The sequence below is a fragment of the Lolium rigidum genome, chromosome 5 (assembly GCF_022539505.1).
Source record: "Lolium rigidum isolate FL_2022 chromosome 5, APGP_CSIRO_Lrig_0.1, whole genome shotgun sequence".
In the NCBI taxonomy this organism is placed as follows: Eukaryota; Viridiplantae; Streptophyta; class Magnoliopsida; order Poales; family Poaceae; genus Lolium; species Lolium rigidum.
In genome coordinates, this window is record NC_061512.1 from 134,675,155 (window position 1) to 134,698,728 (window position 23,574).

A 23,574-nucleotide genomic window follows, 5' to 3' on the forward strand; every position below is an offset into this window, starting at 1 on the left:
AATATGGAATTCCCCGACATAACATATGAACATACAAATAATGGGAAATCAAGTAACAATAATTGGAGAAACTATTCCTCACTTATCTTCTCCATGTCTTAAACAAATCCATGATCCTACCATGAACCTCATGGTATTCATTCTACTTCATTCTTGGAAACATGACAAGGAGATCAACTCTAGAAATAAATATTCTTCTCTATTCCAAATAGTTAAGCACAAAACCTAGAGAGGTGAGAGTTCTATTATAATTATTAGAGAAGCATTAACAAACCTTGGATATACATCCATGTAATCAAACCATCATCTTTCAGAGAAAACCTAGGATGTTAATCAAAACAATCCTTAGAGAGAGAACCCATTTCTATTAACCATAGTTATTGGTGACCACATCATTATCTTTGGAGAATCAACTTAAGTTAGCATTATAGTTCTTCCCAAAATAAGAGAGACCATTCATACCAATTCCAGCCTTACTTATTAGTGAACCAATGATAATCTTTGAACTAAAGTATTAGGTTGTAAACCATTCCTCTTGGGTAGTAAGATAAACTAATATTACATGGAATAAGATTATATCCATGAATTGATAAGGAAAGGATGAGACTAGTCCAACTAAGCATCTAGGTGGAGACTTAAACCTTTGCTATCTAAAGAGATCTTGTGAACATACCATAAACCCTAGAATAATCCATTCCTATATAAGAGAGCTCAAGATATGGTGTTACACTAAAGTTAGCTGAGGCAACACTTGGACTTGGGAGGAAGAACTATTTTTATAACCAGATGATTACATCAACATTGTTGAAGTAAAACCCTAACAGAATATCTCAGGCATTCTCCTGGGATATAAGTTATTGAGGCAACCATAGTAGTCCCACCCAAGAAAATAAATTAGAAATACCATACCTTAGCTAATCATGATAAGACTTGATCTTGAGAGTGAGAAGACCCATTCCCTGAGAAATAACTCAGGAAGCCCAACCTTGAACATCATAAATTGAGTAATGATCATAAACCCTAAGAACTTGAGGTAAAGATATTAAGAACAAGTTGATCATGCCTAACCCATGATCATGCTCTTGAGGTATGTGGGGATAAGTTAAACCCTACCTGGATCAGTAGATCCCATTCTCACATAAAATTATAGGGAGATCACCAGAAATCAAATCTAGACTTATATCCCAACCTTTACTTGTGAACCACTTGGTGATCATAAGTACAATCCTACCATATCCATACTTCAGAAATTAAACAACCTAAGAAAACCTTAGAGTTAAACTCTATGCTTTATATGGTGAGAAACCATATATCCATATGACCAAAGTTAACTATAAAAAGAACTATAACTAATGTAGTTACTTTAATGATAAATTGAAGATAATAATGGAAGTTAAATTGTTAGAAGATAAAAACCATTCTCAAATCCTTAGTGATTAAAGAAGCACATAAGATATGAAGCAAGTAACCATATTCCCATGGTTAGGGGAGACTAAACCCTAGCAAATGCAATATGGTGTCCCCTCATCTCTACAACCTATAATTAAATCCCAATATTAGTTTATGTATCACTATGGTGATCATAATATAAACCATGCCATAGTTGAGATTTAAACCAATTGCCACTAGGTAAATATCATTAGAACCCTAATGGTTCATTAGTTAAATCCAATGTTTCAATTATAAAACATAAGAAACATCTAATGCTAAGCTCCATAATTAAAAGCCCATGTGAGGTGAATAACCTCTCATGTCAACCATTTGACTTAATAACCAAGATCAAACCATGATGGGAGTAATGTTTACTATAGGTAATTCAAGGTGCTATTAAACATAATCCTAGTGCCACCTCTGAAATATGGTTATGATCATATCTGCAAAATCTTAAAAAGCAAGTGCTCACATAAAATCAGGTGCAAGTGACCAATTCCCTAAATTGAAACCAAGTCTTAACACAACCTTTAAAATACTTTGAGTTGAAAGCATCAACTATAATAATCCAAAGAATTTGATTCACAAGAAAATGGAAATTATAATGAGAGCACAAAATCATGATTAGTTAAAAATTGCAATAGAAAGTGCATACATAAAGATTAAATGATCATTCAAAAACAATTTAGTATTAAAATGATCTTCTTATTAGTCCTCGATAAATTCCAATTGTCAAACACCTGCAAAATAAAAGGACTCAAATTTGAATCAAAAACAGAATTTAAATATAGCAAATACAAAACGAGAAAAACGAAAAACAAGTAAAGAAAATAAGAAAAAGAGAGACATACCTATTGGGCTACCACAGCCCGAGCGGTAGCTGCGAGAGGAGCCCGAGCACCACGGCCCAACCGCCCTGAGTCCAGCACAGCCCAAAGTGGCCCAGGTACCTCTTCGTTGGATAAGAGCGAGGACGAGGTCGCCACCTTCGTCTTCGTCTCTGCACGCGCGGGAGAGCGACACGGCGACGGCGAGCTCCACGTCCCGGCCGTCATCTTGGACCACGCGACCATCAACGACAACCCTGAACCCTATAAATACTCGGCCGAAGCCTCCCTCGTTCCCGTTCTTCCTTTTCCCCAAATTTCATGAAACCCTAGCTCGCCGGTGACACTCTTGTCACACCGATTCCGACCACCCCGAGGGCCGCCGTTGAACTCAGGAGGAGCGCCTCGACGTCCTCATCCGCCTGGTGGAGTCTCGCGTCCAGGGGAGCTCTGGGGAGGAAGCAATTGGCCGTTCCCTTCCGCAGCTCTGCGGGGAAAACGGCGACCATCTCGTCGCCTTCGCCTTCAATCCACGCCGGCGACCACCCAGGGAGCATCAAGGTGATCATGCGCACCTCCTGAGCCCGCTATTGCATCCTAATTTGCATCATAACGCCACCGCACCGAGTGACCATGTCCGCCGCCGCATCACCTCGTCGCCGGGCACGCTCCGGTGACCAAACCGGAGCGGCGCCGCTACCCAACGGTTCACCGTGTTGCCCCAGTTCCTCGACACACACGCATAGCCCCGCGGGAGCCCTCCCGTGCCGACGCCGTCGTCAACTACCTCACAGGCCACCGTGAGCCATGCCACATCGGCGCCACAGTGACAGCTGACGTGGCCCTGGACCCACTGGTCGGTGGTCGTGTGTAGTTCAGCCGGGTAGCTTTAGCGACCCCTTCCATTTTAATACAAATCCAATTATTCCTGCAACTTTAAATAAATGTATAAATTTCATTATAACTCAGAAAAATATAAATGATACATCAAAATTCATAGAAAAGGAAACTCTACCCAATAAAAATATAATATGAAATTTTTATTTTTAATAAAAAATTAATTGTTTTATACTTAATAATTAGATCTTTTCTTTTATTCTTAACTGAATTAAAAATTTAATAATTAGGACAAGATTATAAAATAAATAAAAACCAGTAAAGTAAATAAAGAAAACATTAAAACTATTTTTCTTTATATTTGGAACTTATTAAATCTATATTAATTGGAATTTAAACCCTGATTAATAATTACCCTAATTATTTAATTGTTTAAAATTAATAAAATGCCAAATACAATATTATTTTCTATTCCAAGTTATTAATAACTTCAACTTTAAAAAAATGAAGTTATTAATCATAGAACTATATGGTAAATAGCCCCCTAATTTAATATGGAATGATATTACAACCCTATCATTTCATGTAAATCCAAAACCCTAAATTGCTCCTAACCTAAACCCTAGGTTAGAGCATGTGATCATGATACCTTATTACAAATCATAGGACCATAGTAGCAACTAAATACTTGTCTTGGACACATAAAATGTAGAAGACCTATCACTAATATATAGGTATCCCATGTGTTTATTCTTATCAGACTTAACTAATCAAGTGGGATCAACTAGGTATAAAACCCTAGATCCTATCCCAAAGACCACCATTCTTAGTTATCCATAACTAGCATCACACCAGTGTGATGAACCCTAATAGCAACTACACCTACTATTTAGTACTCCCTCCGTTCCTTTCTATAGTGCCTATAGATTTTTGGCACGGAAATTAGCGCAAGAGTATTTTTTTACACAAGACCCCCTAACTGAACGGTTTGAGATCAGACTAAAATTAGGGAAATCGGTAACTTCCTAACTTACCATAACAAATCCCACAAATCTGTCTGGTTGACTCTCCATATATGTGCGGCCAGGTTTAATTAAGGAAAAAAACATTGCTTCCTAAATCTAAGCAATCCTTGGGATCATGCATTAGGAATCTCAATTAATTGTTTCCTATTTTGTATGGATTTTTTTTCATGCATGTCGTGTGGGAGTTGACCGGTGGAAGGGGTAATTGAAAAAAAGCCAAACTATAGCCTTATATTGTGAAACAAATGCCAAAAATCTATAGGCACTATAGAAAGGAACGGAGGGAGTATTACATACCATATTCCACTAAACCCTACTATTATTGGATATTTATCAACCATCATATTCAGGAGCCAATTACTCCTTACCTAATCGAACCAACAATAAAACCTAGGCCACCTCAAACCTAATTGATATACTTCTTATTATTTAAGAAGTATGTTCTTCAAAAGTTATTCTTTTGAAGAAAATAAGGAATCATCATCACCCACGCTTATAAGGACCTATAAACCTAGCCAGCTACCACTAGCAAGATACACCAACCACGACAACAACTAGGTATAATGAATTGCTTAGAATGCCTAGACTTATCTCAACCTTTCAAACCCTAGTTGCTCGATGAATCCAACATTGTTGGGATACATCTAATAACTACTTCAGAAACTAGATGAAACCATAGTCAACCATAGAACCCCACCGAGTCTAATTATCATACTTGTTCTTTATTAAAGAACATGTTCTTCAAAAGTTATTCGTTTGAAGAATATAACAAGTAATCATTAACCATGCCATATGGTACTAAAAATTGACAACTGTTCTTTACACGTTAACATTATGCCCATTTATCATTCTTGGTGTGCTCAATTAATTACTGTACTTCATTATCTACCTGTTCATGATACCAAGTAATCACACCCGAATAAGAACCTTGTTTGTGAATCACTCTAAAAGTGCAACACACCCTGAATCAATTGTTACCACTCACTAATCCTAAATCATCGGGGTTAGGTCGCGCTTAGAGCGATTGCATCTCATTCTTATGCATTATTGCATCCTTGCCAATCTTTTAAACATCGTCCTTACCGGACGATGATGCTATTTCAGAATTTGGAGTTATTATGTATCGAAGACCTTGCCTGCATAATCTTGCAGTCAAGAAAGGCAAGTTCATCACTTGCTCATGTCATTTGAGTATTTTTATCAAATTACTTGCAAAGTATTATGGTTATCACTATTGCACACAAATCAAAACCACTACTTTCATAACTATGAATATGACTATGTGGTGGGCAATGGAACCATGGATTGTGTTGATATGGTGGAGGTTCCATTGCACGGGTTTATATCCATCTAGGATTAAACAACAAATGTCGCCGATGATTCTTGTGCCGTAATACCCGTGTTAACCATAAGATCCGGAGTGGGACGGAGTAGTCAAAAGTGTTTCCACCTCTCGTTCATCAACGGATGCGCTTTACCGTAGTACACTTGTAATCCAAGGGGGCAAGCGTGGTGAGGCTGGGGAGTCCTAAGTCCCCACGGCATAGTCCGTAGTACACTTGTCGCCCGAAGGAGCAAGATGGTGAGGCTGGGGAGTCCTAAGTCCCCACGGTATTGCGGTCTAGGATGGGTTGCAGCCACCGGCGTAGGAGTGTATGGTAGAGCCCAAGCACTTGTTGTCGTGGTCGGGGTCCACCCCGAAATACGGGAATAATGGGACCGACGTGGACCCGGGGTCGGCGCATGCAACAAAGGGTGGGTGTTCGAGGCGGCGGAGGAACATGATTGGCTAGACCTTATACCGGGCCTCACACCATAGGAAGTGTGGACGGGAAGATCACCCGGTTGGCACCAAGGTTAAGATCTCTTATGGGTAAAGCAACACACCTCGCAGAGTGTAAAGAACCGTGACCTGTCACTCCCTGTTCCGGGATATGGAACTGCAAACGCTGCCGGAAAGGAGCTCCATGAAGTTCTAGTAAACCGGTGAAGGCTGACGGACATAGTTCTTCTAAATAAAAGCAACCTCTTGAAGAAATGATTATGAAAACCTGCATTGGTATTAGACTTTCTGGTCTAATGCCGTAGCTAGTGCATTAAACACCTCTTTCCTATAATGAACTTGTTGAGTACGCTCGTACTCATCCCACTCTTAAATCCCACGCTAGATATGGAGGCATCGAAGGAGGATCTACAGTGCAACTCGAAGGCCGAGGAGTCAACAACTACTTCATGAGACAGGACCCTGTCAGAAGAGGCAGATACCACATCCAACAAGGAGAAAACTAGATTAGCAATAGAAAGGAACTAGCTTCCTAAACTTAGCTCCTATTTAGCTAGAATCTATTCATAGCCTCTGTAGCTAGTTAAATACTCTACAAATAGAGTTCGTGATAAGACTAGTCTACGAGTCGTTCTTCTGGAGTTATTTGCGGCTTTACCTCATTGTAAAGTAGGAGGCCGTGATGATCTTGTAACCGAGTCAATGTTGTAATTCTATAGACATGCCTTGGACCCGCATATGTTTCGTTGTACCACTCGAGCGATATAATACTAGTGGAACGGTGTTTCATTGGTGTTATATCGGACTTGCATACTACACCATGCGGTGGTATGCCGGGTCACCACGGTTGGTATCAGAGCAAATGCTTTGACCTTAGGATTAAAACCCTTTAAAGGAGACCTATAGGATTGGTAGTGTCTATAGGAAGTTGTCTTAGTTAAACCAAATACTTCTTATGACTTGAGATGGATATTCACTTGAGAATAATCCTGACACACTTGAGTCAACATTTCTTACCTATATTTCCTAAGTAATGTTAGCTAGCTAATCTCAAATTATGTAGGATACTCTTAAGACCCTAAAATAATTATGAATAGACCACAGTTGGTATACAATACATGGTAGTCCAAAGAGAGGATACAACCATAAGGAAGATATCCTATTGGAAGATGTGTACCAACATATGTTATGATTAAGTAAGAGTTATCCAGACTGGTAATAGGAGTTATATCAAGTGATAAAGATAATTAAGATATCCTAATAGGAGATGTAGACCAAGTTGAGTAATGAGTAAGTAAAACTATCTTGACATGTGAAACAATTGATAGTAACTGATAACTATGAGTCATATGAGGTAGTATAGACCATGATGAGTCAATCATGGGAGATAAGGAAGGGAGATATGAATAAAATATGACTACTTACATGGTAGGGATTGAAATCATATATGATTCACCTGAGAATCGTTATGTGATGGGCTAGAATATCATAAATACTTAGGAGGAGTTTGATAAGAAGTTAGACGCTAAACAATAGTGCAAGAATTGTGTTCCAAAACCATGGGAACTGTGTCAAGTACATCAGAACCCTAGTTATATGGTAAGAACATAGGAAAGTATATGAGCTATATTTCCATAGTTATGTGTTTAGAATAGCAATGATTAGAACCTAGACATATCATGTGAGATAGTCCTCAACAAAATAGAAGTTAAGTAGTACTTCCAAAGAAAATTAGGTTAACCACAACTATCCTAGACCACTTTGTTTCAAGTTTATCTCATTGCAAATGTGCAATTAAGGTAAAGGTTGAGACAAATAGTAGAATTCCCTATATTCGTGCTAAGTATCACGATATAAACCTATATTATGTGGTGTTCTATACTACACATCAGAGCCTGATGTTTAGAGATGTCTTACTCAATAATCATATTCAGGCTTATGCTGATGTGTACTATAAGCACAAAGCTGAATCTTCTTGGATTTTATTGAATTTTCATTGTATGACTAGATCCATACATGAAGTTTGACTTTGATATGCAAATGCATGTTGCTATATCAAGTCCTTACTTGATGCTATAGATCTAGAGGGTAATAGTATTCGTGTGAGGAAGTGACGAATTCTGAATATTTTGAAGACAAGAGGAAGGTTCATCAGCAAAAGAAAGTAAAGTTGTGGGAAGTAACCACAATACTCTGAAGGAAGTATCAATCAAGACTCATGCTTAACCTCAATAGAGGAGTACTTTAGTACATAAGAAGCATGAAGGTGAGAAATATGATGACTTATGGAGTAGTAGAAGTAGAACCATAGTCATTATGGAAAAGGGAATGCATGGGAAATCACTTAGGATACTATATTCATAGTGTCAGCTAGTGGTTTTTCTTGCAAAATAAACCCTGAATGAAGGAGGATGATATATAAAACTATAGCAGATATAAGAAGACCCTAGTTGATATCAGAAGACCACAATTGGTATAATATCAATACTGCGAGATAAAGTAGAAGATGTCTCGTCCAGTTGATCAGAACCTATAATAGAATCCATTTTTAGATATCAAATAGCCACAATTGGTATAATAATCACAACCGATATCAGTTGGTAATACAAATAGTCCACGACTTAATTATTTGTAACAAAAGTTTGTGAACAAATAAAAATCTTGTCAGCCAAATAGCTAGATCTATAATCATTTAGTTGAAGGATTCACATTGGATGTCCACAATTGAGTGGATACACCACAAAGATTCTTCGCGAGACCTTAGAATAAGAACAAACCACAAGCTATACCCAGACCAATATTCTAACCATAAGTCTAATGGTTGGAAGAAAAGGATTTGAAGACCATAAGAAAACTCTAAGGGGTAGAGTAAAGATTGGGATGTATGTACGATAACTCAATCTTTTGAGCAAGATAGTTGATGAAGGTCTGAACTGAGAGGAAGTTCGATCTTATTTTCATAAGATTAATGAACACTACTTTCAGAAAGATGTCAGACCAGAAGCCGAGGTTCATACCTCGAGGAAGTAAGAAGTGGACTAAAACTTGAGAAAGTGAGTAATATTTACTCAGAGGCACGGAAGCTCAAGTAAACTAAGATTAATGAAGTTGGATGAAGGAAATACCATAGACCAAATACAGTTCAAAAGGGCCAAAGACCGAAGAAGATTGAACATACCAATACCAAAGACTAATAGAATGATTCCTTTCATGGAACCTAAATAAACCAAAATAGTTTTAGGTATCAACTATAAACCATGATTGGATGGACTATATAAGTCTAATCCATTATTAGAAAAATAAACCATCACGACCAATTCCATAGTTAGTACCTTATTAAGTAACATTACTGCAATTTTGGTAGTAAGGGAAAACAAAGACCTATTTTATCAAATAGGAGAATGTTATCCAATTAGTCCTCAATTAAGACTGTCAGGACAAGAAGAAGTCCTAATCATTGAATCTTCAATAAGAAAGGAAACAAGCTTATAGAGTTGGAAGAGATCAATGAATCAAAGTAAGAACCATGGTTCAGAGACAAACCCTAATGGATTCCAGGAAGAATCTGGACAAGGGATATATTCAATTATATCCAATGGAGATCACCAAGGAGTTTGAGAAAAGATGTAGTCCGCACAAGACAGATCCACACTCCAAAACGTGAGAGATATCAAACTTCGAGGACGAAGTTTAGTTTAAGGGGTAGAGACCGTAATATCCCGGGTAATGGGGTTACGAAATAGAGGAAACAGATGTGTGCATTGCATTCATGCATAGAAAATGCTGGGAATTTTCGCGCTTTAAAGTAAAACGATCACGATGACTCGAAGTTTCACTTGACCTTGGTGGAATTGAAGTAGCTCATCAAGTCAAGCGCTATAAACCTCAATGTGACTTTGTTAAAACATTGTTTTGGGTAGAGATAATTTGATCTAAGGGGTTAGATCAAATGGAATTAAAATCAACACAACAACACTAGAATCAATGATCAAATGTTTGATCTCATAAAAGATCATAATATGGAATTCCCTGACATAACATATGAACATACAAATAATGGGAAATCAAGTAACAATAATTGGAGAAACTATTCCTCACTTATCTTCTCCATGTCTTAAACAAATCCATGATCCTACCATGAACCTCATGGTATTCATTCTACTTCATTCTTGGAAACATGACAAGGAGATCAACTCTAGAAATAAATATTCTTCTCTATTCCAAATAGTTAAGCACAAAACCTAGAGAGGTGAGAGTTCTATTATAATTATTAGAGAAGCATTAACAAACCTTGGATATACATCCATGTAATCAAACCATCATCTTTCAGAGAAAACCTAGGATGTTAATCAAAACAATCCTTAGAGAGAGAACCCATTTCTATTAACCATAGTTATTGGTGACCACATCATTATCTTTGGAGAATCAACTTAAGTTAGCATTATAGTTCTTCCCAAAATAAGAGAGACCATTCATACCAATTCCAGCCTTACTTATTAGTGAACCAATGATAATCTTTGAACTAAAGTATTAGGATGTAAACCATTCCTCTTGGGTAGTAAGATAAACTAATATTACATGGAATAAGATTATATCCATGAATTGATAAGGAAAGGATGAGACTAGTCCAACTAAGCATCTAGGTGGAGACTTAAACCTTTGCTATCTAAAGAGATCTTGTGAACATACCATAAACCCTAGAATAATCCATTCCTATATAAGAGAGCTCAAGATATGGTGTTACACTAAAGTTAGTCGAGGCAACACTTGGACTTGGGAGGAAGAACTATTTTTATAACCAGATGATTACATCAACATTGTTGAAGTAAAACCCTAACAGAATATCTCAGGCATTCTCCTGGGATATAAGTTATTGAGGCAACCATAGTAGTCCCACCCAAGAAAATAAATTAGAAATACCATACCTTAGCTAATCATGATAAGACTTGATCTTGAGAGTGAGAAGACCCATTCCCTGAGAAATAACTCAGGAAGCCCAACCTTGAACATCATAAATTGAGTAATGATCATAAACCCTAAGAACTTGAGGTAAAGATATTAAGAACAAGTTGATCATGCCTAACCCATGATCATGCTCTTGAGGTATGTGGGGATAAGTTAAACCCTACCTGGATCAGTAGATCCCATTCTCACATAAAATTATAGGGAGATCACCGGAAATCAAATCTAGACTTATATCCCAACCTTTACTTGTGAACCACTTGGTGATCATAAGTACAATCCTACCATATCCATACTTCAGAAATTAAACAACCTAAGAAAACCTTAGAGTTAAACTCTATGCTTTATATGGTGAGAAACCATATATCCATATGACCAAAGTTAACTATAAAAAGAACTATAACTAATGTAGTTACTTTAATGATAAATTGAAGATAATAATGGAAGTTAAATTGGTAGAAGATAAAAACCATTCTCAAATCCTTAGTGATTAAAGAAGCACATAAGATATGAAGCAAGTAACCATATTCCCATGGTTAGGGGAGACTAAACCCTAGCAAATGCAATATGGTGTCCCCTCATCTCTACAACCTATAATTAAATCCCAATATTAGTTTATGTATCACTATGGTGATCATAATATAAACCATGCCATAGTTGAGATTTAAACCAATTGCCACTAGGTAAATATCATTAGAACCCTAATGGTTCATTAGTTAAATCCAATGTTTCAATTATAAAACATAAGAAACATCTAATGCTAAGCTCCATAATTAAAAGCCCATGTGAGGTGAATAACCTCTCATGTCAACCATTTGACTTAATAACCAAGATCAAACCATGATGGGAGTAATGTTTACTATAGGTAATTCAAGGTGCTATTAAACATAATCCTAGTGCCACCTCTGAAATATGGTTATGATCATATCTGCAAAATCTTAAAAAGCAAGTGCTCACATAAAATCGAGTGCAAGTGACCAATTCCCTAAATTGAAACCAAGTCTTAACACAACCTTTAAAATACTTTGAGTTGAAAGCATCAACTATAATAATCCAAAGAATTTGATTCACAAGAAAATGGAAATTATAATGAGAGCACAAAATCATGATTAGTTAAAAATTGCAATAGAAAGTGCATACATAAAGATTAAATGATCATTCAAAAACAATTTAGTATTAAAATGATCTTCTTATTAGTCCTCGAGTAAATTCCAATTGTCAAACACCCGCAAAATAAAAGGACTCAAATTTGAATCAAAAACAGAATTTAAATATAGCAAATACAAAACAGAAAAACGAGAAAACGAGTAAAGAAAATAAGAAAAAGAGAGACATACCTATTGGGCTACCACGGCCCGACAGTAGCTGCGCAGAGGAGCCCGAGCACCACGGCCCAACCGCCCCGGTCCCGGCACAGCCCAAAGTGGCCCAGGTACCTCTTCGTTGGATAAGAGCGAGGACGAGGTCGCCACCTTCGTCTTCGTCTCTGCACGCGCGGGAGAGCGACACGGCGACGGCGAGCTCCACGTCCCGGCCGTCATCTTGGACCACGCGACCATCAACGACAACCCTGAACCCTATAAATACTCGGCCGAAGCCTCCCTCGTTCCCGTTCTTCCTTTTCCCCAAATTTCATGAAACCCTAGCTCGCCGGTGACACTCTTGTCACACCGATTCCGACCACCCCGAGGGCCGCCGTTGAACTCAGGAGGAGCGCCTCGCCGTTGCCCCAGTTCCTCCACACACACGCATAGCCCCGCGGGAGCCCTCCCGTGCCGACGCCGTCGTCAACTACCTCGCAGGCCACCGTGAGCCATGCCACATCGGCGCCACAGTGACAGCTGACGTGGCCCTGGACCCACTGGTCAGTGGCTGTGTGTAGTTCAGCCGGGTAGCTTTAGCAGCCCCTTCCATTTTAATACAAATCCAATTATTCCTGCAACTTTAAATAAATGTATAAATTTCATTATAACTCAGAAAAATATAAATGATACATCAAAATTCATAGAAAAGGAAACTCTACCCAATAAAAATATAATATGAAATTTTTATTTTTAATAAAAATTTAATTGTTTTATACTTAATAATTAGATCTTTTCTTTTATTCTTAACTGAATTAAAAATTTAATAATTAGGACAAGATTATAAAATAAATAAAAACCAGTAAAGTAAATAAAGAAAACATTAAAACTATTTTTCTTTATATTTGGAACTTATTAAATCTATATTAATTGGAATTTAAACCTGATTAATAATTACCCTAATTATTTAATTGTTTAAAATTAATAAAATGCCAAATACAATATTATTTTCTATTCCAAGTTATTAATAACTTCAACTTTAAAAAAATGAAGTTATTAATCATAGAACTATATGGTAAATAGCAAACCCTAATTTAATATGGAATGATATTACAACCCTATCATTTCATGTAAATCCAAAACCCTAAATTGCTCCTAACCTAAACCCTAGGTTAGAGCATGTGATCATGATACCTTATTACAAATCATAGGACCATAGTAGCAACTAAATACTTGTCTTGGACACATAAAATGTAGAAGACCTATCACTAATATATAGGTATCCCATGTGTTTATTCTTATCAGACTTAACTAATCAAGTGGGATCAACTAGGTATAAAACCCTAGATCCTATCCCAAAGACCACCATTCTTAGTTATCCATAACTAGCATCACACCAGTGTGATGAACCCTAATAGCAACTACACCTACTATTTAGTATTACATACCATATTCCACTAAACCCTACTATTATTGGATATTTATCAACCATCATATTCAGGAGCCAATTACTCCTTACCTAATCGAACCAACAATAAAACCTAGGCCACCTCAAACCTAATTGATATACTTCTTATTATTTAAGAAGTATGTTCTTCAAAAGTTATTCTTTTGAAGAAAATAAGGAATCATCATCACCCCTGCTTATAAGGACCTATAAACCTAGCCAGCTACCACTAGCAAGATACACCAACCCTGACAACAACTAGGTATAATGAATTGCTTAGAATGCCTAGACTTATCTCAACCTTTCAAACCCTAGTTGCTGATGAATCCAACATTGTTGGGATACATCTAATAACTACTTCAGAAACTAGATGAAACCATAGTCAACCATAGAACCCCACCAGTCTAATTATCATACTTGTTCTTTATTAAAGAACATGTTCTTCAAAAGTTATTCTTTTGAAGAATATAACAAGTAATCATTAACCATGCCATATGGTACTAAAAATTGACAAACTGTTCTTTACACGTTAACATTATGCCCATTTATCATTCTTGGTGTGCTCAATTAATTACTGTACTTCATTATCTACCTGTTCATGATACCAAGTAATCACACCTGAATAAGAACCTTGTTTGTGAATCACTCTAAAAGTGCAACACACCCTGAATCAATTGTTACCACTCACTAATCCTAAATCATCGGGGTTAGGTCGCGCTTAGAGCGATTGCATCTCATTCTTATGCATTATTGCATCCTTGCCAATCTTTTAAACATCGTCCTTACGGACGATGATGCTATTTCAGAATTTGGAGTTATTACGTATCGAAGACCTTGCCTGCATAATCTTGCGAGTCAAGAAAGGCAAGTTCATCACTTGCTCATGTCATTTGAGTATTTTTATCAAATTACTTGCAAAGTATTATGGTTATCACTATTGCACACAAATCAAAACCACTACTTTCATAACTATGAATATGACTATGTGGTGGGCAATGGAACCATGAATTGTGTTGATATGGTGGAGGTTCCATTACACGGGTTTATATCCATCTAGGATTAAACAACAAATGTCGCCAGTGATTCTTGTGCCGTAATACCCGTGTTAACCATAAGATCCGGAGTGGGACGGAGTAGTCAAAAGTGTTTCCACCTCTCGTTCATCAACGGATGCGCTTTACCGTAGTACACTTGTAATCCAAGGGGCAAGCCGGTGAGGCCGGGGAGTCCTAAGTCCCCACGGCATAGTCCGTAGTACACTTGTCGCCCGAAGGAGCAAGATGGTGAGGCTGGGGAGTCCTAAGTCCCCACGGTATTGCGGTCTAGGATGGGTTGCAGCCACCGGCGTAGGAGTGTATGGTAGAGCCCAGGCATCGTTGTCGTGGTCGGGGTCCACCCCGAAATACGGGAATAATGGGACCGACGTGGACCCGGGGTCGGCGCATGCAACAAAGGGTGGGTGTTCGAGGCGGCGGAGGAACATGATTGGCTAGACCTTATACCGGGCCTCACACCATAGGAAGTGTGGACGGGAAGATCACCCGGTTGGCACCAAGGTTAAGATCTCTTATGGGTAAAGCAACACACCTCCGCGAGTGTAAAGAACCGTGACTGTCACTCCCTGTTCCGGGATATGGAACTGCGAACGCTGTCGGAAAGGAGCTCCATGAAGTTCTAGTAAACCGGTGAAGGCTGACGGACATAGTTCTTCTAAATAAAAGCAACCTCTTGAAGAAATGATTATGAAAACTTCGCATTGGTATTAGACTTTCCGGTCTAATGCTGTAGCTAGTGCACTAAACACCTCTTTCCTATAATGAACTTGTTGAGTACGCTCGTACTCATCCCACTCTTAAATCCCCGCTTAGATATGGAGGCATCGAATGAGGATCTACGAGTGCAACTCGAAGGCCGAGGAGTCAACAACTACTTCATGAGACGAGGACCACGTCGGAAGAGGCGAGATACCACATCCAACAAGGAGAAAACTAGATTAGCAATAGAAAGGAACTAGCTTCCTAAACTTAGCTCCTATTTAGCTAGAATCTATTCATAGCCTCTCGTAGCTAGTTAAATACTCTACAAATAGAGTTCGTGATAAGACTAGTCTACGAGTCGTTCTTCCGGAGTTATTTGCAGTTTTACCTCATTGTAAAGTAGGAGGCTGTGATGATCTTGTAACTGAGTCAATGTTGCAATTCTATAGACATGCCTTAGACCCGCATATGTTTCTGTTGTACCACTCTGAGCGATATAATACTAGTGGAACGGTGTTTCATTGGTGTTATATCAGACTTGCATACTACACCATGCAGTGGTATGCCGGGTCACCACATTGCTCTACCCTGCCCATACCCTGCCCATTGCCATCCTTACTCGTACGGCTTGGCGACTTTCTCCTAGATGGCATAGCTTTGTGCCATAATGTATGCCTTCATCTTCGCCTCCCAGAACTGAAAATTAACACCATCGAACACATAGGGTTTGGTAGAATACCTATCCATATCTTACAATTCTAATCAACTGGTTAACATAGCATTAGAAGTACTTGGCTCTAATACCAAGTGTGGAACCGAGGTAGGCAATCATAGGGGGGGGGGGTGAATGATTGTGCGGAAGCAAATTGAAACTTTTTCCAAAAGTTTGAACCCTAAAACCCTAATCAGATCGTGACAATAAATAGATGTGAATTTACATCTACTGAACCAAAAATTATGTATGAGTACTGTAACGAAAGGTATGGAAAATATCTACCTAATGGGACAAGGATCAGCTCAAATGGATCCACCAAAATAAATATAGGATCAGAACAATAACAACTGAGAGAAAGTTAGGGGAATTAAAATCTTGAATCAATTTTGAGGAACAACGAGAAAGATGGATGAATCACAATGCAATCTTCCCTTGATCTCGTGAGAAACTTGCAGCAAAGTGTTAGAAAAGATCTAGCACGAGTATTCCATTAAGATCTGAGAGGAACAAAGATGACACCGCCAATGAATCTCTTTATTGCAACAATGTCAATCAATTACAGAAGATGCACCCATGCATCCAAGCTCTCCAAGAATAGATCTAGATCCAAAATCCTAATTCCCTCAGGTTCGTCTCACCTTCACGCTAACACCTAGCCTACACCCCTCTATTTATGGAGAAAAAATTGTGACCCTAAACAAGAGTCCTTCCCTCTGTCCCTAATATGTAATCTGGCTCTAGAGCCTGCATAACACGTCAGATGGAAACGACCTAAGAACCAACGTTGTTCATCTTGACGACGCACACAACTTCCATGTTGACGACTTTTTTCCTTAGAGGCTATCTTGATCACTCACCGGTTCTGTCTTTAGTCACCCCTTATCTTGTCTAGGACTTGTCCCGCCAAGTAGTAGCACGTCTCCATGTACCAGGCAAAGACTTATCCTTGGTGGCTTCAGGTCCATTCAAAACTACACCATCTTGTGACAGCTCTAAAACTTTGACCACCATGTCGAATAGTATCTTCAATACCGCACATCGGTACAAACAATGTAGATAAACTGGTGCCCTCCCGGACCATCCTAATCTTCACATTCACTGTTCCTTCGCACGAACATCCGCTCCGGTAGCACCGGAAAGCAAATACAACAAATAACCAGCGAACACAAGCCTGCGACTTGACTTAGGGTAAGTTCAACACAACTCACGCCATATTTTCACATAAGGAGCTAATGGATCAACACACCGCTAGCAAAGCACAAAGTCGAATATACGATGCACAACACCACACAAGTATGTAGGATCCATATTACCAGAAGTATCCACATCACTGTTTCACTTAAGCACTTGCCAATGTTACACATCACCTATGATCTCATAACAACTTGGATTATTTACCACGTACAAACACTTTTGTTTTTTAAAAAATCGAGTAGGTGGTGGATGACTGGAATGATTGGAGCCACATGTCAGCGTGCATCTGGGCTCACCTTCGCAGCCTCCTCGTTCTTTCCAGAGAGGACAGGTGCTCGTTTCCCCGCCAGCAAGAAAGCACACGCGGTTTCCCCCCTCACCGACACGCGGGCCCCACACACCAGTACCCATAAAAAAAACCCGTCCCCGTCCCCAACTCCAGCAACAACCGCCGAGACTTCGCAATCTGGTCCTCCGATTCCTCTCCCGCAGACCACAAACCCTAGACCATCCCGCCTTCTTCCCGCACGCGACGAGCGAATCCAAGGTGAGTCCCGCCGAATCCGCCCTCCCGCGCCCGCCTCCCCGCCTCACGACGGGCTCTCCGGTGCAGGTTTCGCGGCGGTAGCGCGCGCTGGATCTGGCGCGGGAGCTCCCGGAGGCCGCGTACTACTGCCTGCTCTTCGCGGCGTCGGCGGCCGTGCTCGGGCTCCTCGGCGGCGTTGCGCGCTATATGCTTCCCCGCAAGCGGGAGATCGTCGCGGGCGAGGTCGAGGACTTGCAGAAGAAGACCCGCGCCGGGGAGGGGGAGGAGGCAGAGGACGCCGCGGCCATGGCACCGCCCAAGGGGATGGAGATCGATGAGGACCTCCACAGCCGCCAGCTCGCCGTCTACGGGCGCGAGACCATGAAGCGCCTCTTCGCCTCCAACGTCCTCGTCTCTGGGCTCCAGGGCCTCGGTGTCGAGATCGGTATGTGTACTCCAGCCGGCTCTCCTCTAACTAGCTTGCTTAATTTCTTTCCATATAACGTCACCTTGTATATGTGGTAAGTGGGTTAGCTATTAAAAAGGAAACCGGCAATTTATTTGCTAACTACGGTGTTTTTTTAATTACTTGCTTAATTAGATGTAGCTTAGTGACCTAGGAATTCCTATTACGTTCGTACCTAAATTTATCTTCTGCTCGTAATTCGTACATGAGCTCCTGGCCCAGCTCTGGCCCTGCTCGGACTGTTGCTAGTTTGATCCAAGGACAGTGATGAGGGATTGCCCTCATATCTAAATGTATTGTTACTATTCTGTCTTATTATGATTTGATTTTGAACCATCTAGTCAAAACTTTTATCTTCGTATGCTCTTTAACCAGTGTTTTTCATCACAACCCAATGCTGACAAGTGTTGTTTAAACCGTCAAATCCAGAATTGTTGTGTTACCCTATCAAGTGCCTCTTGCTTACAAACTGTTAGTCTACATGGCATGATGGGCAGACTGTACTGTGCGTAGGCAATGCTGACATTTTTGTAATAATAATCCAAAGAATAGTTTTGATCGGTGATAACAAGTTGATACCTGGCACCATAAGGCCTGAGCCTTTACTTTTTGTCCTGCTGGTCAATTTGGTTATTGGATGCATGCTGAGATGTCAGTTTCTCATTATAGCACACCAGGAGCATTTGAGTACGAAAACAAATTATAAGTTTATTTAGATGCTCGTCATTCAATGTATTATTGAGCTTTTGAAACTTGAAGAGGTTTTGATAGTTGTAATTATGGGATGGCAATTTTTTTTGGCTTATAATTGATTTAGTAAGCATGTATTCCTGCAGCAAAGAACCTTGTCCTAGCGGGTGTCAAGTCTGTAACCTTGCACGACGATGGTAATGTGGAGCTATGGGACTTATCAAGCAACTTCTTCCTCTCGGAGAATGATGTTGGGCAAAATCGTGCTCAAGCTTGCGTACAGAAGCTGCAAGAGCTTAACAATGCTGTTCTCATCTCTGCTTTGACCGGCGATTTGACAAAAGAGCAACTTTCTAAATTTCAGGTGCGCCAGCATGAAATTGATCTATGGTCTCCTAGCTTGCTATTTCATTCTTTGTACTTGTACGTGCCTTCAGTTTTAAGGTTTTATATCATGCTTGAACTTTCTGTGTATGTTAGTTGTAGCAACAGGCTATCTGTCTTGCTATTTAGTTTTGGTATTGTAATTATGCACCAGTTTTGTGAACAACTAGCGTGTAGAAAAAAAGGCTTGCACCATAACTGTGGCATTTATCGAACATCACTTTTAAGAAATACTCCCTCCGTTCCATATTAGTTGTCGCAGATTTGGATGTATCTGCGACGATTAATATGGAACAGAGAGAGTAATAAAGTAAATATAGTCCGATAAATTTTTGGTCACAACCTCATAATAATCGAGGTATGTTGAAGTGTGTACACTGTAAAATTGTATATGAAGTATAATGTTTTTAATCTTGCATATTATCAAGGGATTTCCATGAGATTCTGAAGAGGCTTCACCTACCTGACTATTTAGATAGTGTAGGTTTCTATAATCTATATATATTTCCATGCTCCATTAACCCCTTGGTTTTACCTTCATTTATTTTTGTGTGATTTTGGTCCTGAAATATAATTTTATTTTAACTGCGAATTTTATATTTGGTAATTTGTGTTCTGTTAACTGAGCAAGTGTTGCCCTTGGCAATATTTATTGTGACATGTCATTTGTCTGCTATAAATTTGTTCATGTGCTCCATCATACCAGCATATCCTACAAAGAGATGTTGTTTGTCCAATGCAACTGAAATTTCATAGCCATGTTCTTGTTTTGACAAATGACAATGTTTTCATTTTGGCGTTGCACTTCAGTTTGCAGTATATGAGTTTTTGAGGTGGATTAGATGACTCTTCTGGTGTTTGTTATGAAATTTGTTTATATGCTTCTTGATTTACACTGGTATATTTGGTCATTTTCTCATCCTCAGAATAATCACTTCTATATGTACTTACAGGCCGTGGTCTTTACTGATATCAGCTTAGAAAAGGCAGTTGAGTTTGATGATTACTGCCATAGTCATCAGCCACCCATTGCTTTCATCAAGTCTGAAGTTCGCGGTCTTTTTGGCAGCGTGTTTTGTGATTTCGGTCCTGAGTTTACAGTTTTAGATGTGGATGGAGAGGAACCACATACAGGAATTGTTGCATCGATCAGTAATGACAATCCAGCACTTGTGTCCTTTGTGGATGATGAGCGTGTGGAGTTCCAGGATGGTGATCTAGTTGTTTTCTCTGAAGTCCATGGAATGACTGAGCTGAATGATGGGAAGCCAAGAAAGGTCAAGAATGCAAGGCCTTTCTCATTTCAGTTAGAAGAAGACACCTCCTCGTTTGGCGCATACGTTAGAGGTGGCATCGTCACACAGATCAAGCTACCAAAAGTTATTAAATTCAAACCCTTGAAAGAGGCCATGGTAGAGCCAGGAGAATTTCTCATGAGTGATTTCTCCAAATTCGAGCGCCCACCTCTTCTGCATTTGGCATTCCAAGCTTTGGATAAGTTTAGGAGTGAGTTGAAGAGATTCCCTGTTGCTGGGTCTAGTGATGATGTGCAAAAGGTGATAGAGTATGCTGATAGCATTAATGAAACTCTGGGTGATAAGAAACTTGAAGGAATTGACAAAAAGCTCCTGCACCATTTTGCCAGTGGTTCCAGGGCTGTTCTGAACCCTATGGCTGCAATGTTTGGTGGTATTGTAGGACAGGAGGTCGTGAAAGCATGCTCAGGGAAATTCCATCCACTGTATCAGGTTAGAATCAGCCGTCTCTTGTCTTGAGTATATGATTTACATTTATATACAGTTATTTGTAACGTCAATTGTTTTAATTTTGTAGTTCTTCTATTTTGATTCTGTCGAGTCTCTCCCTGTTGACCCCCTGGAACCTAGTGATTTGAAGCCAGAGAACACTAGATATGATGCTCAAATCAGTGTATTTGGATCTAAGCTTCAGAAGAAACTGGAGGAAGCAAAAATCTTTATGGTTGGTTCTGGGGCACTTGGATGTGAATTTTTGAAGAACCTGGCGCTAATGGGTATTTCTTGCAGTCAGAATGGAAGGCTGACTGTGACAGATGATGATGTTATTGAAAAGAGCAATCTGAGTCGCCAGTTCCTTTTCCGTGACTGGAACATTGGACAGCCAAAGTCCACGGTTGCTGCCACTGCTGCTATGGAAATTAATCCTAAGCTTCATGTTGAGGCCCTTCAGAACAGAGCAAGCCCCGAGACCGAAAATGTGTTTAATGATGCCTTCTGGGAGAACCTTGATGCTGTTGTCAATGCCCTTGACAATGTGACTGCAAGATTGTACATAGACTCAAGATGTCTGTATTTCCAGAAGCCACTGTTGGAATCTGGGACTCTGGGTGCTAAATGCAATACACAGATGGTCATCCCTCACTTAACAGAGAACTATGGGGCGTCGAGGGATCCACCTGAAAAGCAAGCACCTATGTGTACTGTGCATTCATTTCCTCACAATATTGATCATTGCCTAACCTGGGCTAGGTCTGAGTTTGAGGGTTTACTTGAGAAGACTCCCACTGAAGTAAATGCGTTTCTGTCAAATCCTACTACGTATGTAAGTGCTGCAAGAACTGCTGGTGATGCACAAGCTAGAGATCAGCTTGAACGTGTTATTGAGTGTCTTGACAGAGACAAGTGTGAGACGTTCCAAGATTCTATTACCTGGGCCCGGCTTAAGTAAGTGTACCCCCATGCCCTCCCTCCTCTCCTTCAGAATTGTATGACTTATTTATGCAACGGAGTTATGATTTTTGAAATAATTGCAGCTAGATCTTTTGTATTGTGAGTCTACTTCACAGGGCTCTGTTAATCATACTTCTAATGTTATCTCTCAGGTTTGAGGATTACTTCTCCAATCGTGTGAAGCAGCTGGCATTTACTTTCCCAGAAGACTCAATGACCAGCTCTGGTGCTACTTTCTGGTCTGCTCCAAAGCGGTTCCCACGACCTGTGGAGTTCTCGTCTAGTGATCAAAGTCAGCTTAGCTTTATTTTGGCTGCTTCAATATTAAGGGCAGAAACTTTTGGAATACCCATACCAGAGTGGGCCAAAACCCCAAACAAGCTTGCTGCTGAAGCTGTCGACAAGGTGATAGTCCCTGATTTCCAACCAAAACAGGGGGTTAAGATAGTTACAGATGAGAAGGCCACTAGTCTATCCTCTGCATCTGTTGATGATGCTGCTGTCATTGAAGAGCTTATTGCTAAGTTGGAAGACATTTCCAAAAGACTGCCATCAGGGTTCCACATGAACCCAATACAGTTTGAGAAGGTCAGCATATCATATTAATCCTTGTAAAACTTCACTGATTTACTATGAATTATTTCCGTCAACTTATTTACCATACCTTGCATGGTAAATGCTCTATTTCATGGCAGAACAAAAATTCCTAATTTTCTTGTTTTTGCTTTTTCATTTGGTATGGCAGCAATACATCTTACTCCTATGCATCCTGAAGTTACTTGTATGAAGAGTTGATGAGCTGCTTTCTGTATTTTGCAGGATGATGACACTAATTTCCATATGGATGTTATAGCTGGTTTTGCCAACATGCGGGCAAGAAACTACAGTATTCCTGAAGTGGACAAGCTGAAAGCCAAGTTTATAGCTGGCAGGATCATTCCAGCTATCGCCACCGCAACTGCAATGGCCACTGGCCTTGTCTGCCTCGAGCTTTACAAAGTCCTTGCTGGTGGACACAAGGTCGAAAATTACCGCAACACATTTGCGAACCTCGCGATCCCCCTCTTCTCGATTGCTGAGCCAGTCCCGCCCAAGACCATTAAGCATCAAGAACTGTCATGGACAGTCTGGGACCGGTGGACTGTGACCGGCAACATCACACTGAGGGAGCTCCTGGGTTGGCTCAAAGAAAAGGGCCTGAACGCTTACAGCATATCCTGTGGCACTTCGCTGCTGTACAACTCCATGTTCCCCAGACACAAGGAACGGCTGGACAGGAAGGTGGCAGATGTTGCCAGGGATGTGGCAAAGATGGAGGTGCCTTCTTACAGGCGCCATCTCGATGTTGTGGTGGCTTGTGAGGATGATGACGACGAAGACGTCGACATCCCACTTGTTTCGGTCTACTTCCGCTGAAGGCCTTCATCTGCATTTATACCGCCTTGTGGTTGGTCTTGTCAAAATGATAGACAGGGTATCACTTTATGGCTTACTGTAAGCTGAGTGGGGTTTAAGCCACAT

At 40.0% G+C, this 23,574-nt stretch overlaps 1 protein-coding gene across 1 annotated transcript in view; it reads left to right on the top strand.

Moving 5' to 3' along the window:
• Positions 1-17,987: 17,987 nt before the first annotated feature.
• The window catches only part of LOC124654327 (ubiquitin-activating enzyme E1 1), a 5,805-nt gene continuing 218 nt past the window's right edge, over positions 17,988-23,574 (top strand). The window contains exons 1-6 of the mRNA XM_047193339.1: positions 17,988-18,250; positions 19,108-19,325; positions 20,299-21,093; positions 21,179-22,047; positions 22,206-22,641; positions 22,873-23,574. The exon at positions 22,873-23,574 is cut by the window's right edge and continues 218 nt beyond it. Of these exons, the coding sequence (XP_047049295.1) occupies positions 18,013-18,250; positions 19,108-19,325; positions 20,299-21,093; positions 21,179-22,047; positions 22,206-22,641; positions 22,873-23,469 (3,153 nt within the window). The 5' untranslated portion in view covers positions 17,988-18,012 and the 3' untranslated portion in view covers positions 23,470-23,574. The remainder of the gene's footprint in view (positions 18,251-19,107; positions 19,326-20,298; positions 21,094-21,178; positions 22,048-22,205; positions 22,642-22,872) is intronic.